Genomic DNA, 19,324 nt, shown 5'->3' with positions numbered 1-19,324 from the left:
GACGAACTGAAGAAGATAGATACATTAATGTTATAAAGACAATGTACAGAGGCCACAATTGTAGAATTAGAACACCATTGGGGAACTCTGAATACTTCGAAATAAGACAAGGACTTAAGCAAGGAAGTATTCTATCTCCTGCGCTTTTTAATGTTGTGATGGAGGGAATGAATAGGGCAGTTAAAGATATAGTAAAAGAAAAAAACAAAAAGATGATTTTTGCAGATGATATGGTAATATGGGGTGATAAAGAGGTAGATGTACAGTTACAGCTTGATGCGTGGAAGGAAATAATGACAAGGTATGGATTAAAAATAAATAAAGATAAGAGTGAAGTAATGGTATTTGGAAGGGAGAAAGGAATCAACAGAAATATTACCTTGAATGGAGAACCCCTCAAAGTGATAGAAAGTTTCACTTATTTAGGGAGTGAAATATCTAGGGATGGAAGAATAACTAATGAAATTAATAGGAGGTTACAGAAGGGAAGCAATTTCTACCAAACAATAAAACATCTGATTTGGAATAATGAAGTTTCAGAAAGAGCAAAACTCCTTACGTATAAGAATTATTACATCCCTATTGTCACCTATGGTGGAGAAACACGGACAATGACAGAAAGGGACTGGAAGAGACTGCAAGCAGGAGAAATGAAATTTCTCAGAGCAGTTAAGGGAAAAACAAGAATGGACAGAGTAAGGAATGTAGAGATTAGAAAGGACCTCAAACAAAAAAGTATGAGAGAAGAAATTGAAAGAAAGAGATTAAGATAGTATGGGCATGTTAAGAGTATGCATGGGCAGAGACTCCCCAAAATTATGGAAGAACTAAAGATGGATGGGAAAAGACCTAGAGGGCGCCCAAGAACATGGTGGAAAAAGGGAGTGAGAATGTCTGTTGAAAGGAGAGGTGTGACCTGGCAGCAAGTGGAGGAAGAAAAGTGGTGGGAGGACCGAGCCAAATGGAGAGGACTCGTCAGCACCCAGACCCGGCAGTAGCTGGAGCGGGATTCGGATATAGATAGATAGATAGATTTGAGTTGTTAAAGGAATGTGATTTAAGTAATAGGCAAATGTGGGAAAAACAAATTTAGCATGCAAAAAAATAAATAGGTTACAATGTTTTCCTGATTCTCCATTATCCTACCACAAGATGAAATGATGTAGCTGCTACCAGAACTAAAAGTGGCCTGAAGTAAAAAAATGTGCAGATGAGGTCATATGGACTCAGTGGTTGAGAGAAAAATATAAATAGCACAAAGGAAAATGTTGTACTGTGAGTGGAAATATGAAATGTAAATGAACCACTGTTCTTACATCAGTAAAGTTCAAGGCCAAATTTTATTCGTGAAGGAGAGAAATGTGTAGGGATAAAGATATGAATGAGATTTGGAACCAGCAGCAGAGAGCAAGTCGAAACCAGACCACTGTCAAGTCAGCTGCAGTTAGCAAGAAGATTGTGCGATCAGTGATTTCACAACACTTCTCTGATGACAGACTATACTTTCTGCCAATGCTGGACACAGCCTGCAGCACTATTGAAGGCATTTATGACAGCTGGAGGTCACAGAAACAGTCTAGATCATTCGGCAGGACACATTAAGCAATGTAAACAGTAGAACTCAGCAGGGAGAAGCAGTATCTAACCACGGCCGAACCAGCTTGTCATTGTTTGGCTAGCTGGGCAGTATGCGACGCCCAGTCTGCGTCAATTGGAGCGTCACTGTAACTCTTACCTCCACTGGATCATGAACCAATGACCTCTGCCTCCCTGTCCAGCCTGGGTAGCCAACACCACAACATCATGGCAGCTGCCCATTCTCTCCCTTCAGCATTGGTACAGACCTCGACTCCGGGCAATGCCATCACGATGTCAGAGAAGTCGTGGTGCCCACCCATGACCACAGTATGGCCATGACCTAGCATCTCAGCTCACCTCCATACTGGAGACGTCAGCGTAATGCTCTGCCAGTCAGCGCGTGCACTCTGCTCGCCATACATCATCGCCTGCAGCTACAATGGCGGACTATTACATGAAGAAGGAAACACACCACAATCACTGTACTAATTGGATGTAATAATCAATTCACTAAGGAGTCAAGCTGAATTATGATAAGGACTGTGTAATGTCTACCACCAGTCTGTGTGCCGCCACCCCCCCCCCCCCTCCCGAACCATCTATATGCCATACCATGGCCACCTGGACAACTTAGAACTGCTCATGTTAAATTCCAGTTTTCCCACAGCTACACCAGGCCTGCTATATTTTGGCACCCCATGGGGACGATTTGGTTTCTACCTACTTTAGATATGACAGCACTAAGAGCCCCTGACTCACCACACGACATCCTTGTTGAAAGTTGAATTAGACATTTGTTTCAGCATCCTGAACTAAGGTTCAATTTACTTGACTGCAACCTTTCTATACCCAAGATTCAAGACAAATATTCTCTCTCTCTCTCTCTCTCTCTCTCTCTCTCTCTCTCTCTCTCTCTCTGTGTGTGTGTGTGTGTGTGTGTGTGTGTGTGTGTGTGTGTGTGTGTGCATCTGCCGAATACTGACCTGCTATCCAGTATCCCGCTGTACAGTAAAATTAGGTTTGATAGTTGCTGGATATTCATTTCATTTATAATTTAGATTTCTGTCTTCTTACCCTGTCATGAGATCCTATAATTCTGTTTACTCTTCCATTTTATTTATTTTTACTCTGCACCGTAGGAGTCTATATGATCACTCTTAATTCAAAAGTGGTTTAAGACCATCAATCTTGTACAATTTCTTCATTATTTGAAAATTTTAGTAGACTTCATTTTATACTCATTTGGTCCTTGTGACATTTTTTCATATACTTTCTTCTGGAAGAAAGTGGTAAGGAAAATATATTATTCTATTCAACATATTTAACATTCTGACATCATACCAAAATTGGCACTGGAGAACCTTTTTTTAGTTTTTGTGGTACTTTCACATTAACAACTACCATTACCATCTTGTAGTGGGATTTGCTGTCATTTATAAGGTTCTCTAACACTTTATAGAGGTCTTCCACTTCTTATCAGACAGTATGATGGTGTAGGGACTCTAAACACTATTATAGAATATCTTTTGTTGATCTCTAAAACAAGTATAGCTATTCCGCCTGAGATAACATCTATATCTGTAATACTCTTTTAAATGCTCATATTTACAATAAAGCCTCTACCTGAATTTCCATCTCTCTCTATTCCTCTGTAATTAAACACATGAACTGCTTTTAATTCAGTATGATATTTGTTTTTCCACCCTACTACTGATAACCCTACTAGATCCCATTTTATCTTCTTTTACTCCTCTTCCAACCTCACTACCCTATTCTGCAATTTACTGCCCATAAAAAAATAGTGGAAACAATATTTTTAAGGTTTATGTTGTCTATTAAGCCCAACTTCATGCAGAGCTAATGAAGTGTGGGTGTAGAAGTAATGGGGTGTGCCTAATACCTATAGCCAATGTATGAGGTCCCACAGTTCATTAAAACCAATGATTCTTTACCTGGGTTGGAATAATAGATCTATCAGCCCCCCTCCCCCAAGAAAACAACTACTGTGAGAGATCAAAAAATTTAGTAATCATCCCTCACTCAGGTTTCGTGTAGACATGAGCTATGTGACTGTTGTCATGTGGAGCACTGCATGGATTTACTTATAAATGGCAAGGTATATGGTCAGAAAATCCAAAAGGAGAAAAACATGCAGTAACAGTCAAGTTTCAAATCCTAATGAAGCTACTGTAATTCCAAATGCGCACAGTGTGTTATGTATGTGAGACCAAGCGAATTCTTTCAACAAGGCCACAATCCCTTGCACCTCCCTTTGAATCCCTTGCTTGGACTTTGCTCCCTAATGAACAAGCCACCAGAGATATGACTGATATATATATATATATATATATATATATATATATATATATATATCTTTCTTTTCTCTAAAGCTATGAAAGACACTATATGTTACTCAGCTCAACAACACAAATAACCTGAAACACATATTCTCTTTCAATTTTCTTACAGTTTACAATCCTTATATCCTATAATTCACACTTCCTTATAATTTGTGCCAAAACAGGTCTCTAATAAACTAATGATAGTAAATTAATCTGTTTAATGGAGGGTAACGCTATAATAATGAAGCTCTGATGCTATATAAGGTGGTGGTTTTTTATTCTCTTAAACATAGAACAAAAGCTTGACCAGTGGGAAGATAGTTTCAGGTACCTTATGAGAGATGGGGAAAAGAAGCCATGTCCCATCCAGAATGTAAAGAACATTTCACCATACCAAGATATTATTATAAGATTAATAATAATAATAGGAAATAGGAAAAAGTCCAACAGTGCCAGGTCCGGAAATTGGAGGACTTTATTCGAAGATACCCCACCAGAATGTCTCACGCAGAAAGGCTTGTGTCTGCTGGGCAGTATGCAGATGTGTATTGTAATGCAACAGAACAATTCTTATTGAGTGCTGGCCTCTCCAGCTGTTATGGATAGCCCAATGAAGATGTTCAGGAGTAGCACAGTGTGCATCATTATTGACTGTTGTGTTGCGGGGCATGAAATAGACGAGTAGCTCCTTCACTGTCCCAGAATACAGAAGCTGTCAGTTTTTGGGTTGATGCAGTTTTTTTGAACTTGTTTGGCATCTGTGGCAACCGAGGATGACACCACTTGATAGCCTGTCACTTCATTGTGGTCATTGAACGTGTTCCACCTCTTTCATAACACTCCAAGAATACTAATGCAGCACTCATTCTCGCACCCTTCTGGCCATCCGAGAGTACGCATGGGACCCATCGTGCACAGCTTTTGTGGTATCTTATGTGCTGAGGGACAATTTCATGTACAATTGAACAAGACACTTCCTGACATTGTCCATGCATAGTACTACTTGTGAATCATCGATTCTCTTGAATGATAGCTTTTCATGTGTTGACGGAAGGTCGCCCCGATCTCTGTTCATCATAAACATGTCCTCCCGTTCTTAAAAATTATGCATCACTTTTGGACAGTGGCTGCATTCATTACACCTCTGCCATAAATGGTAACAAGAGTGTCGTGAACATCACAAGTTCTAACATTTTTTCCTGCAGAAAACCAATAACACCTTATACCTCACATTCGGCATGATTCACAATCAGCACAGCCATGGTCACAGCTATCTCTGCACTTACCGTGCGATGAGATCCGGCTTAAAACTACATGTGATAACTGTCCACGTAACACTGAACACGAGAAACCAAAAAGCGGCTGCCACAAGACAGGTGTGCATGCAAGTGATCTTTACTTTCTGGATGGACTTCATATTTCAAGTAACAAAACTGAAAACATTACATGTTCTTCACAGGTTATTCATGGTTTCCTTGAATTTCCACTGCCACTGCTTAAGGCCGGTATTACACTATCAAATTTCTCTGTCAAAGATTTGATCAAAGATGTGATCAAATATTCCGTCAAATATGTTTGACAAAGATCTTTGACGTAGCGCTAGAAGGGGTATTACACTGTCATCAAATTTTTCGTCAAAGTTCAAGATGGCTGTCAACAACTTGTTATTAACCGCAGCAGTTGCATGTACCGCGACTGCATTGTGTGCACATGCGGAAAAGAAGTGGGGGAAAAAAAGGAACCATACATACGAGTTTGACAGTCTTAAATTCCTGGGATTACAACTTGATAATAAATTCAGTTGGGAGGAGCACACCACAGAACTGCAGAAATGCCTTAACAAATCTGTATTTGCAATTCGAGTATTAGCAGACATAGACAACATAAAAATGAAAAAGCTTGCATACTTTGCAAACTTTCATTCCATAATGTCATATGGTATAATATTTTGGGGTAACTCTTCAAGTCAAACAAAAGTTTTCAGAGTCCAAAAGCGTGTAATACGTATTGTTTGTGGAGTAAATACACAGACGTCCTGCAGAAACCTCTTCAAAGAACTGGGCATACTAACTACTGCCTCTCAGTATATTTACTCCTTAATGAAATTTGTCCTAAATAATATATCTCTTTTTCCAACAAACAACTCATTTCATACATACAATACTAGGAACAAAAATGATCCGCACAAGGACTTAAAAGCACTTACTTCAGTTCAAAAAGGGGTCCACTAGTCAGGAACACTCATCTTCAATAGTTTGCCAGCAAACATAAAAAATTTAGTTACAAATAAAGATCAGTTTAAAAGAAGTCTGAAAGACTTACTAGTGGCCAACTCCTACTCCACTGACAAAATTTTTAATAGAAACAAATGATGTATTGTATTTATTCATACTATTAGTATTGTTATTTCAGCTTAAAAAATTGACATGTTCCACATCCACGAGGATCTCCTCGGCATGGATCTATGGAACGAAAAACTAATCTAATCTGGGTGAAGCTGTGGGTTTTACGATGACACGATAAAAGCATTCAACAAAACTTGTTACATGAGCTTACAGTGGAAGACGTCAAGTCGTACATCAATTACTTAAGAATGGATGGGTGTACATTTCTGTATGTGCTCAGTGAAGCGTATCCTCATATCACAAAGCACAATATTCACTTAAGAACTGCTACATCTTCAGAAGACAGGCTCACTGTAACACTCCAATTCCTTGCTACAGGAGAGGGTTATGTTAGGTTAGGTTAGTTCAGGTCAGGTCTCCAATCTTCTTAATCGATTGTTGTATTCAGGGTGCCTAACTTTGTAAAGTGCCTCATCAGCTTCATACATCTCTATTAATTTTGTAGTTGTCGGCACACACCAATTGTATTTACCAGCAACGTTTATAAAAACACTACAGACGACAGAACACTGCAGCTATGCTAGCGCCCCATGTGGTAACATGGCACATTGCAGTGAACAGAAGACAAGTGATTTGTCTTGCTCAGTATGCTGAGGGTCTCACCAAGGCCTTCATAGACATGCACTATCACCCAGACCCAGTACGCAAAAAGATCTCCTGTGCCATTTCCCATCACATCACCAATCTTCCCACCACCCCAAAACCCCAAAGACCCAGCCACAAAGAAGTGTCCCCTTCATCATCAAGTACCAACCTGAACTGGAAAAACTGAACCATATCCGTCACCAGGGCTTTGATTACCTATCAACGTGCTCTTACACGAGGGACATCCTACCTGAGATACTTCCCACCCCTCCTAAAGTGGTATTCCATCGCCCACCTAACCTGATCGTCATACTAGTCCATCCCTATGACACTCCCAATCCCAACCCTTTGCCTTGGAAGACCCAGGTGCACAACCTACCCAATCAACCCACATAGCACTTCCTATTCCAGTCCTGTCACAGGTTTATCCTATCCCATTAGGGGCCCGGCCACCTGCGAAAGCAGCCATGTCATTTACCAGCTCTGGTGCAATCATTGCACAGCTTTTTATATTGGTATGACTACTAATCAGCTGTCCACTAAGATGAACGGCCATGGCCAAACTGTGGCCAGGAGCAAAGTAGACCACCTTGTGGCACAGCATGCAGCTGAGCATAACACACTTGATTTCAATGGCTGCTTCACTATCTGTACCATCTGGATCCTTCTCTCCACCACCAGCTTTTCTGAACTAAGCAGATGGGAGTTATCCTTACAACACATTCTCCGCTTCCATAATTATCCTGGCCTCAACCTACGGTAACATACCGTCCCCCTCTGTCCTGTCATTTACTCCCCATTCTCATCTAACATCCTGTTTATTTGCAGCCCCTCTGCCAATGCATCTGCCCATCTTTCCCCCCTCCTCTCCTTTTCTTGCTCCGTTTTCACACCTCCCTGCCCCATAACCTCTTGACGCTGTGCCTGTTGGGAGTCTAGTGCCTGCACACTCCAACAGACAGCAATCGTCTCTCCCCCCAGCCGTACACTCCTATCCCTTCCCCACCCCTCTCCATATTGCTGGTTGCATCACATGATGCTGCATCCCAGCCCGAGATGCTGGAGTTGGCAGTCGTAGATGCATGAAGTGTGCTTGCTTGTGTGTGTGTGTGTGTGTGTGTGTGTGTTACTGACAAAGTCTGTTGCCAAAAGCTATATGTGAGTGTCTTTTAATTGTGCCTGTCTGCAACTTGAAATGTTTTCTTTACGCTAAAGTAGCAACTTGTCTGTTCCTACATTGTTAACTAAGACATTGCTGCTAGAGCCTGACTTACACTTTGTCGGCAACCCTTTTGAGGTCATCCAGCATCTAAGACAGGTTTCCGTGGCCATGCACTGCAAATTTTGACTGGTACCCAATATGCTCAGTCAGGTTCATGTTAGCAGATAGCATAGGCCATTCCATTTGGTTGATTCCTGCTTCCCGGAGAAAGGTACTCGTGAGGTGCACATGGAGTGCTTGTGCACTATCATCTTGAAAGTCAAAATCACTGTCAAAATGCTGACTGGGGGAGAATAGTTTGGAGGATCCTGGCCTAATAGTGTACAGCCCTGCTAAACCAAAGGGCCTGTATGTCTAAGATGTGCATTGATGCCTGGTCACCTATACATTCTTCTAAGGTGATTGTCAGGCACAATACAGATCCCACACAGATTGATGAATGGAGCCCAGTGCCACTGATGTTACATTCCACAGGTTGCTTTGACCACCATCACCACACACAAAGTGCTAGAGTTCGAATGGTCATTCATAATGAGCATCTAGATGCCACACTGCTTGAGGGGAGAAGGCTAGGTCAATACAACACTCCCAGTAGCCTCCAAAAAGCAACACACAGTCCTTAGGGTACCTATGAACTACAATCTGTTGGTAACTTGCGTCAGAGGAGTTGCCTGGAGCGACCACTATGAGAAAGATCCCAGATATTTGATGTCTCATGATGGCAACTGAATGTTTAAATCGTGTCGTCATAATGTACAGCAATTTCACGGGGAACTTCTCACACTGACAACACCTCTTGCAATAATGTGGGTCTGTGGTCTAAGCTTGAAATGACCCTTCAAGATAAAGACAGACTCAACAGTGCACACAGGCTACAGTGTCCCATCTGTGATTAGAGAAGTAGCATGCTCTACTGAACTTGCTGGTTTACTTTCATCTCCATTACAAAGGCGACTGTACACAGCAACTCACTGTCATATTGAGAAAGAGGTTTCTCATCAAAAACCACAAATTATGCAAGTCGTAAAGCTAATGAAAAACTTTTTCAGTAGTTTATACTGATAATCCCTTAACAGGTACTAATATGATTACTTAAAAATGAAATAATTGTACTTTAACTGTAACAAAAATGTAATTGAAAGTTTATTTTTTCATTTCAATAGTTAACTTTGTCATGACACAGTAGAACAGAAAAGAAAACCCCAACAAAGATTCAATATTTCCACAGTAGTTGGAGGATAAATTTCAAAGGTACATGTCATAGACTACTATTATGAGTAGCAGATGTCTACACTCAATATAACTGGTCTACTGTTTCTCAGTGTTTTGTCAGTAGTATTACAGTGGTCGAATTTCATCTATCAGCAACACTGAATTCTGTCCATTACTGTTGTCAAAGTAGTTAATTGTCAAAAACATTAAAAAGATAAAGTCTGACAGATAGGTCATATTCATGATTTTATACAGTTTCAACACTCATTTCATTTGTAGTGTGTGTGTGTGTGTGTGTGTGTGTGTGTGTGTGTGTGTGTGTTTTAAAAAGATATAAATGACAGGATAATAAGAGACGTATATTACCTTATAGTTGGCATTTTGAGTAAAATTTTCTGCAGAGGTGCTAATGAGAAATGATTTGTCAACAGCCTGTCATCACCTTGTAAACTTCAAAGTCTGTTTGACAATTCAGTCTACCAGTATGTTTTTGTTGTTCTTTCATCATGCCTTCAAAAGACTAGGCATGTTAACTTTTTCCTCCTTGTACATATATAAAACTATACCATATGTCACAAAAAGATAGTGCAGAGTGGACCGCAAATGCTAATGTACACACCTACAACACACGGAGAAAGAATGATATACAAAGCATACCCCACCAACTGGCAATGATGAAAAATGACCCCACAGCACTCACATATCAAATTACTAAGAAGACTGGCTGAAAAACTGGGTGACAACATACATGATACTAAGTTTTCAAAGAACCTAAAAGAGTATATGGTGGAAAAGGAATTTGACAGTGTTGATGAAGGCTGCTCACATTAAATTTGTAAATATTGTTAATTACAATCAATTATGTTAGAATAGTTAGGAATATGTCATAATGAAGATTTTTGTATTTTTGACATGTCCTATATTACATGCACATTCATTGTACACAATGTAATCCTACAGGATCAAGCAAAATTCAATTCAATTTAATTAGTCCAGCCTCTTGGTTTACTAACATTTGTGTTATTTGTAGTTAATTTTCAACTTGAACATACTAGTAGTAACAACAAGCCGTGGTATGAAGAACTTGAAAATCACACTAACATAATGGAATTAGGCTACAGTGAGTGAATGTATGGATGTTTAAAAATCTCTACATATTATACAAATATATCTACACAATGTACATGTGTTATATCTTCAAGCAACTAAAAACTGCATTGATAGAAGAAAAAATTTCAGCCACCCAGAAGAAAACTATGATGGAAAGCATGTTTCATTATTATATTTTATTCAGGCCGCTGAACAAAATAAACTGTTTGTTTCCTAAAAGGCGGCATCTCTTTGGGCTGAAGGATGTTTCGAGGTCTTTCATCAACACAGGAACATAAACATTTTAACAATAGTTGTTGCTTGTTTTCTCTCAGATATTTCTCAGGTAACATACCATTGAACATTTGCTCAATAAAACAGAAAATTTTTTCATTAAGGAATGGCAACCAATTGCCTGTCAATGGAGGTACAATTGAAATTTCCATTATTGCAGCTTCACTGTAAGTTTCCAGTTGTTTGGAGACAGATATAGCAGGGTACACCAAACTACTATTTCAGACACACATATTTTTACTTTCTTTTTTGGGGGGGGGGGGGGGGTTTATTGTATGATAGTATCCCCCCAACCCTTCTCTATCATCATCTCATATTTTAAAGTGGGTTAAAGAACACTGTAACAGATTTATCCGTAGGGGGATCTGATGTCAACACTTACTAGAAGGTACAGATACTAGCTTTGAGACGCAACCAACAGATGACATCATCATCATCATCAACACTAAAACAAGAGTAAAACAAAAACTGAGAAATTAATGAGACCTCCTTGGAATTACGGGTTATGAGTGGGGATTTTCTTGTTAGACCTATATAGATCTTGTAAACAGCATCATCCAGTTCATTGCCTCTCTCCCCTACACCACACGGCCTAAGCCACCACCCACAATAACTAAACAACATATTATATACAACACACACAAATGACAAATACTGCAACTGATACAAACAAACAAAAGTATCAGAGGCATCTCCTTAATATATAGACCCACATTTCAAAGACTAAACCAACAGCTCGCATTATTCACTAGTCTCTGTGCCTCTTGCTTACTTCACACACCTATCACCGCATGTACTTCACGGAATAAATTCAAAGAATACCAGTACAATTTATATTTGATTTGTATAAGATGGTTATGGAGTTACTCACAACCTACAGTGGAATATTGCACAGTAAATGTGCAATGTAACACATAAAGGTTGCCTCAGACATTTCGAGGGCCTTATGTTCAGAGGTTTTTAACAACTGCTACTTCACTGTACATAATGACCTACGGAAAGAATACCTAATCTGACTTTCCCACTGATTATTACATCTAAAGAAGCATACAAGCAAATGTTCTTTGAATGTAGCATCCGTTAACAGAATGTAAACAAGAACAAGAATTACTACCCTGTACTTCTTTCTACAAAAGCATGCAATAATTTGTGGAGTACACACAAAGATAAATAGTCCAAGTGTGCAGAGAAAGAATCTTAACAGAATAATATTTCATTGATGACAAGGTCATTAGAGACATAGCACAAGCAGACACAACAAAAATGTGGGGGGCGGTAGGAAGCTGATCGGGCCCTTTTCAATGAAACCATTTAGCAATTAACTTTAAACAATGTAGGGAAACCACAGCAACCATAATACAGATGGCAGGACAAGGACTTGAAACTGGCTCAGGCCGAATGTGAGTTCAGTGGCATAACCACTCAACCACATCACTTCGTCACATGACGTGGAATGTGGCCACAGCAGTTTGAATCAATGATACATCAACAGCTTACTGTGTGAGAGACTTGGTTCCTCTCAAATGAGAAATGTCTTGTCACATACAATAAGAATTATGAGATAGTAATGTTAATTTCAATGCTAATGGGTACAGCAGGCATTTACATACCCCTGTAGAAGAGAAATTTACAATTTTCATCCTCCGGTTCATTACTGGCCCTAACACTGTTTCTATGACAAGTAAGAAAGCAGAGTTTTTACAACTGGAATCAAATGAAGACATACTCTGCTATACCTAAAAAATAGAAAACCGACTCGAATGTTGTAAAAGAGCTATTCTCAAGAGTCAATTTCTCTTTCAAAAATATGCCACAGACCTACATTCTTGGTCAGTAAACTTTAAAACTACTTTTTACCATTTGAAACTGGTAGTACTCAATACAAGTAAAAAGGCACTTCAGTCAATTGAAAACCATAGTTTCATTATCTCAATAACATTTTTTATCCCTTGTGCTGTTTGGTCTAACAACAGAAAGTGCTACTCGGCTAATATATATTGGCTCAGTTGAACACTGTCATTGTTCTTGCTATCATATAATCTCTTGAAATGGTAACTACAGCCGAGGAAGTGTGTCATAACCCAGTCATTGAGCACTCTAAAACCACAAAATAAATAAACAAACGAAATTAACGACAATGACTCACCATATAAATTTGCAAGAATTTTAAACACAATATGGTAGCACAGTAGGATCTTCACACATATGAAAAAGTAGCAGAAATGACTGTTTCCATAAGTGTGAAATATTCTTTCAAAACAATTTTAATAACTCTGATGGGGAAATTACAAATGTTTCCTGGTTCCAAAAGGTTTACACATAAAGGCCAATCTGCAGTGAAAATCTAAACTAATGAAAGTACAACACAAACACTTTCAGTTCATTGTTTACTGATAAGTGATAATAGGCTAGTTGGTTTCACTTCTATGTAACACCACAATGTGATGAGTCCTCTAAAATTGCCCTGACTATCAACTTTCTTTTTGTTAGACTTGACTACACAACACAGTAGAAACAAACAGAGCATACTAATTCAGAAGACTATTTCATATGTTCCAATGAAACTTGTTCTTTGTAGATTGACAACATCTCCATTCACCGTAATGCTTGGTCATAAGTATTAATATTTTCCCACCGAGATAATTTAAACGTAAACAATTACATGACAACACTTGTGTTGCTCAATGCAGAGTCTGAATTGAACAGAAAACAAAATTTTACACACCCATGAATTGGTGTGTCATATTTATTCTCAAAACACACAACAGGGAACGTAATTTGTCAAATTACCGTAGTGTAACACAACAGCACACAAATGACTGGTGCTGCATAGTACCTGTCAATGACAGTAGAAGTTTACCTACTCATCAATAACAGTACAGTGCACACAAAAGTGTACGAGTTCACAACAGAATCCTTTAGTTAAAGCTTCAGTTTAGTGAGTAACAATGCTGCAAACCTTTTTTAAATGTGACAGTATACAAAACTGTACATTAAAACGTGCCATAAATACCAAATCAAATACTCATGAAGCACAACATGAAAATAAAAACAGTTCATATTCTGTTGTCACGACGTAAACAGCATAAATAGAATAAAACAACATTATAAACTCGCTAAGAGTAGTCATTCACAGAAGAAACTAACCTTGCCGTTGATGTTTAGAATGCCGTTCATTTTCATAATTTCCTTCAACTTATTGTCTATCTCCTGATTCTGATTCCTCTGCTGTGCCATATATCCAACAGGGAGGTCAAGTTTTCCTCTTGGTCTTGCAGGTGCTGTCACCTCGCCCACTATATAAACACGACAGAATTAAACACAAAACACACACATACGTAGCGCTGGCACACAGTAAATAAACAGCGGTCACCGATCACCGTGGTAATTCCATCTCACAATAATACTGGGTGTAACTCATGTAACGTAAAACGACACGTGAGGATTTTGTAACAAATGGTACCCTTCATGAAAATAGTGACGACGCCTGACTCTTATTCACTAAACAACAATGATTTTTGGCGTAAGAATGCAAATTTTCTTTCGGGAGGCCTGACTTACATGCTCGAGGTCTACGTCCTGATCCTTGCCTCGGACTCTCCGTCACGTTCCCCAAGTCAGCAGGCATTTTGTCTCTATTTCTCGCTTCGTTTTCTGCTTTCAACCTAGCCTGTAAATCTAATATTCTATTTTCTAATGGTGTATTAGACATCTTGATCAAAACAACTGGCAACTATCAGTGATGACATACTATCGACTAACAATCGATATAACTTCTTAATTGCATATCGATATATTCAATGGACGATAATCGACTGCGTTCGAAGTAAGTCACAGCTAAAGCGTTACTAGTGGTACCAGATACTCATTGTAACTACAGCATAACTTATTTAACAAACAAATATTATAATTCTGTGATACTTTGTCAGTTTTGAGAACTGTGTTAGCGTATAAATATAGTTTGATCGTATCAGGACGTAATTCAAAATATAATGATCACTGAAGCACGGTATTAAAACTTTGCACGGGTGCAGGTATTAGTTTTAGACTGCCGTTTAGGTAAATGCAAGAATCATACCACAATTTCGTCTCAGATTCTCAATGTAGGGAAATATGTCTTTAAATTTAGAAATACATAGTGTTATATGAATATATTTGGTGCCAAATGAAGAGGCTTAAACTTTCTGGATAGTTTCACTACCGTAGCTACGCGGCCCAACGAACTTAGTGACCAGACGTCCCGATTTGACCGGGACAGTTCTGGTTTTTGGAGTCCTGTCCTCCCTGTCCCGACCGGGTTTAGCCGGGACGCCCAATTGTTCCGGTTTTAACAAATCAAATCCAAGTCTAGGTCATGGGATGTTTCAAATCGTAACTTCTCACATTTTTTTGCATTGTAAAGGTGTTTTACACTTTATTTCCTTATCATATCCCAAACTAAATATACCACACACATTATAGAATGCGTTTACACGACTTGTCTGCTGACGCGTTCCAGTCCGAGACCCTCAATAATATTTGCGCTGAAGTTGGTATTACTGAGCTGGATTTCCCTACCTGTAGCCCTTTCGTGATTGTTTTGTTGGCGTGAGTATTGTATAACCTGTGGTGTCACCGCCAGACACCACACTTGCTGGGGGTAGCTTTAAATCGGCCGCGGTGCATTTAGTACATGTCGGACGCGCGTGTCGCCACTTGTGATCGCAGACCGAGCGCCACCACAAGGCAGGTCTCGAGATACGGACTAGCACTCGCCCCAGTTGTACGGACGACATTGCTAGCGACTACATTGACGAAGCCTTTCTCTCATTTGCCGAGAGACAGTTAGAATAGCCTTCAGCTAAGTCAATGGCTACGACCTAGCAAGGCGCCATTAACCATTGTAAGATAGAGTCTCACTTGTATCATCAAGGAATGCTGTATTCACATGAAGGATTAAAAGTTAAGTATTAAAGCAGCTACGTACTTTTCTTGCTACCATTCATTACGTATCCTGTTTCAGACCTCTATCTAGCCTACGTGAGATTATGCGTGCCTTTCGGCTACTTCAGTGTGGCGTAGCTGTCTTGTTACGCCACAACATAACCAGCTTCGCAATGCACAAACGTCAGGGCGTTTTCAGTTCCGAACTTCAAGAGAGGTAAGTAACGTACCGTATTCATAATTCAGTGTCATAAACAGTGTGGTAACTCTGTTTTTAATTAACCCTCAACTACTATGGATCGTCTCTCAGAGCGCAACAAATCTTTTCTGTTGTAGGTTCTTCCTATTGGACATGATGCGTGGATGCCAGAACTCTTGACTATTACTGCATTTTTTTCTTTTTAACCGGAACGACGCAAACAGAGAGGTGTTACAAGCTTAAAGTGCGTTTGTGTGTGTGTCAGTGGCATCATTAACTTCCAAACGAAAGGTCCGATTTTAATGCAGTTTTTTTTGTTTGACAGTTGGTTTCATCGGAGTGGTTCTTAACTATCTTCCATGAAAGTTTGTACAGCAATTCAGTTTTCATAAGCTAAATTTTAAGTAAAAAAGTTATACGGTAGCTCCCCTGATAATATGCTATATAATACGATTCAGAAGAGAAACATCACGTTACGTAGTGCCAGATTGTAGAGCTAAACACGGTGCCTGCCAACTACGATTTATCTTGTACGAACGATCTGGCCACTGGCGCCAAATGCGAATTAACTCTCAGGAAACGAATTTCTGCATAAAGTCAGATATGAAAATATTCGTAGCAAGTACGTGTGATTTGCAGGTTTTGGGCGTCAGGAACAGGTATAGTAAGTCATCTGGACGTGGTGAAACAGAATTTTTATTTTCTCACTTGGATAATAGTAAGAGAAAAGTGCACACAAAATTTCATACAAATATTTTAGTGTCAGACGAAAAATGTACACTGTGCGTCACTAATGGTAATGGAATCAAAGTTTTTTAATTGTTAAGTTGCCTGAAAGCAGAGGTTCCCAAATTTTTTTGTCCCAGTCCGCCTTTTTGTTTTTTTCCCTCCCTTCCTGAACCATTGACAATTTTTTTTACTATACACTAGAACATTTGGAAGAGCTACCGCCACCACCGCTAGTTCTTCTCCTGCCTTTGTACATTGATGACAACAGTTGCGAGGATACAATCTTTGGCACAGAGGAGATACATTACTGAAACCGTACTGCATTGCCCCTTCTCCCTCACAGCCCGCACAGGTGAACTTTTAAAAAGTGATTTGGCAGTACAGGGACTGTTAGTTTCATATACATCACTGGTAATTAGCAAAGAATATGAAATTAAATTCAACTTGTTATTTTAACATCTCTGTGCCGTGCAACTATAGTGGAAAAATTGTTAGATTAATCATGTTGGCAACAATGAGAAAATGAGCACAGCTGGCACGATGCCACCAAGACCCAAACAGCACTTATAGAAGGCAAAAAGCTCAAATTTTCGTATGCCTGATAGTGAAGCAAATTAAAACACTTTCAAATGGCTCTGAGCACTATGGGACTTAACAGCTGTGGTCATCAGTCCCTAGAACTTAGAACTACTTTAACCTAACTAACCTAAGGACATCACACACATCCATGCCCGAGGCAGGATTCGAACCTGCGACCGTAGCAGTCGCACGGTTCCGGACTTCACGCCTAGAACCGCGAGACCACCGGGGCCAGCTAAAACACTTTCTAAAATCTAAACAGTATACAATGTCTTTCAAGCGTCAACTTTCAACAGTAAAATGATAATTACAGTTTCACAGTTATATTACCTCAGCTGTCCTCTATTAGTGGGAAGTATGTAGTTGTTCACTTTTAACTATGAACTCCAAATTCGGTTCAAAAGATGTTATCTTTATCCTTACAACTGGATCAACTTCCAATCGGCTTATACAGGTCTATTTATTTCTTCAGGAACACCAGTGTTGAAAACCCTGATTCACACTTATATATCGAATCTTAAGGCATTAGAAATTTCATCGCTTGTTCTGCTAAAGCAGGATCTCTTAACGGCAAGATATCCGAAAATCTGTCACATGACAGCACGGTTAACGAACCAACATTGGAATCTGACAAATTAAAGAATTCTAAGTTGAGTAAAAATAGGTTATTTACCCATGTTCGGTTGCTGTTGGCTGAAGGAAAATATAATTTCAGATTAGTGTCCACTGTCCAGTCCCAGAAAATGCTCCTTGATAAGAGTTGCTGTGTTGTGCCGGAATGAACCTATGTTGTACTCTCTTTGAAATTTTCTTTGCTTCGTGAGCTTCAGTGTTAGGCCAAACGCAGGACGATCGTCACTAAAGTAATATAGTAACGATGCGCAATTTCATTGTTTACCAGAATGAGTACAACTTCTGCGTACCATACAACTGTCATATGATTGCCTTTAGGAACTAAGTTTTTTAACTAACCTACTATTACTATAATGTGATTATTAAATAACGTACATAATTATAAACTGTTGATTACGACAAGGAGATATTTGTGCGACCCGGTATTTTATTTTCGTGTCCTGGTACCGGGTCGCGACCCTTCAGTTGGGGAACGCTGTCTTAAACCATTCTTCACAAATTGGACAAAAGACCATGAGATAACTGGTGAAAGGCGATTAACAGTAGGGTCATTTAATAAGTACACTGACATACACAACTCGATCTGGGAAATGTACTTTCCCCTTCTGCTCCATTTCTTTAAGTTGTAAGACGATATTATTGCGCATCTGAGCTGAACTTTCCACTCTTTACGCCAATTAGGATGTAATTCGCACTCCATTTTCTCGTCAGTAACTGTTTTTTAGAAATTTCGGAGACAGATGGACTACAACCGAGAAGATGAATCAAACTGTATGAACCGTTTAACCTGGATTCTGGGAGTAGTTCATTGATTTTGGCCATGGCTGTCAACGTGTTAAAAAGATCTAAATTAAAGTCTTCGAGAATGTATGTTTATCTTATACGATGGACCAACAATGATAATTTCTGTCTTTTGAAGTTACTCGTTTCTGCACTTACAAAGCAGAAAAAAAACACAAAATCATAAGCATGTATATTCTCCAGAACAACTGTTTTACATAAAAAATAAATTAATAAAAAGGCGGTCTGATAGACGCCTACGTAGCAATAGTGTTCCTATAGACATCCATAGATAGTAGACGGGTTAAATCGAATTTAAGTGAACAAACCTTCAAAAACTGTCATTTATTTACTTTTAACACAGGTATCCATTCATAATAAAAAGAGGGATAACAGACCACGATGTCCGTTGCACGAAATTTGGAGGAGAGTTTTCTGTTTCTCGTGGAGGGAAGTACTACATACAGTGTCACTTGAAAACAGCCAACCACAAGTCATCAGATACCAGTGCCACATCTTTGACTTTTTTTTTTGGCGAGTTCTTCCAAGCAACCATGAACTTAAACGAACTGCACCGGAAGGCACCAATTGCCACAAGAGAACCATGGCTTTCGTTCAAGTGACTGTATGTCTAAACTCATCCAGAAGTGCTTCGAGTCTAAGTACGCTTGTGGCCATACAAAATGCGAAGCCATTGTTGTTAACGTGCTTGCTCCACATAGACGTGATGAACTGCAGCGAGAAATGTGCAAAG

At 39.3% G+C, this 19,324-nt stretch overlaps 1 protein-coding gene across 1 annotated transcript in view; it reads right to left on the bottom strand.

Annotated features, from left to right (window-relative positions):
* LOC126470993 (dual specificity mitogen-activated protein kinase kinase 7-like) overlaps positions 1 to 14,468 on the bottom strand; it is a 179,451-nt gene extending 164,983 nt beyond the window's left edge. Inside the window, exons 1-2 of the mRNA XM_050099043.1 lie at positions 14,289 to 14,468; positions 13,875 to 14,023 (exon numbers count right to left, since the gene is read on the bottom strand). Coding sequence (XP_049955000.1) covers positions 13,875 to 14,023; positions 14,289 to 14,439 — 300 coding nt within the window. The 5' untranslated portion in view covers positions 14,440 to 14,468. The remainder of the gene's footprint in view (positions 1 to 13,874; positions 14,024 to 14,288) is intronic.
* Between the last annotated feature and the right edge of the window lie 4,856 nt (positions 14,469 to 19,324).

This window comes from Schistocerca serialis, chromosome 3, assembly GCF_023864345.2.
Source record: "Schistocerca serialis cubense isolate TAMUIC-IGC-003099 chromosome 3, iqSchSeri2.2, whole genome shotgun sequence".
Classification (NCBI taxonomy): domain Eukaryota; kingdom Metazoa; phylum Arthropoda; class Insecta; order Orthoptera; family Acrididae; genus Schistocerca; species Schistocerca serialis.
The sequence above is the reverse complement of the archived record's forward strand: the minus strand, read 5'-3'. Positions and strand labels throughout refer to the sequence as shown.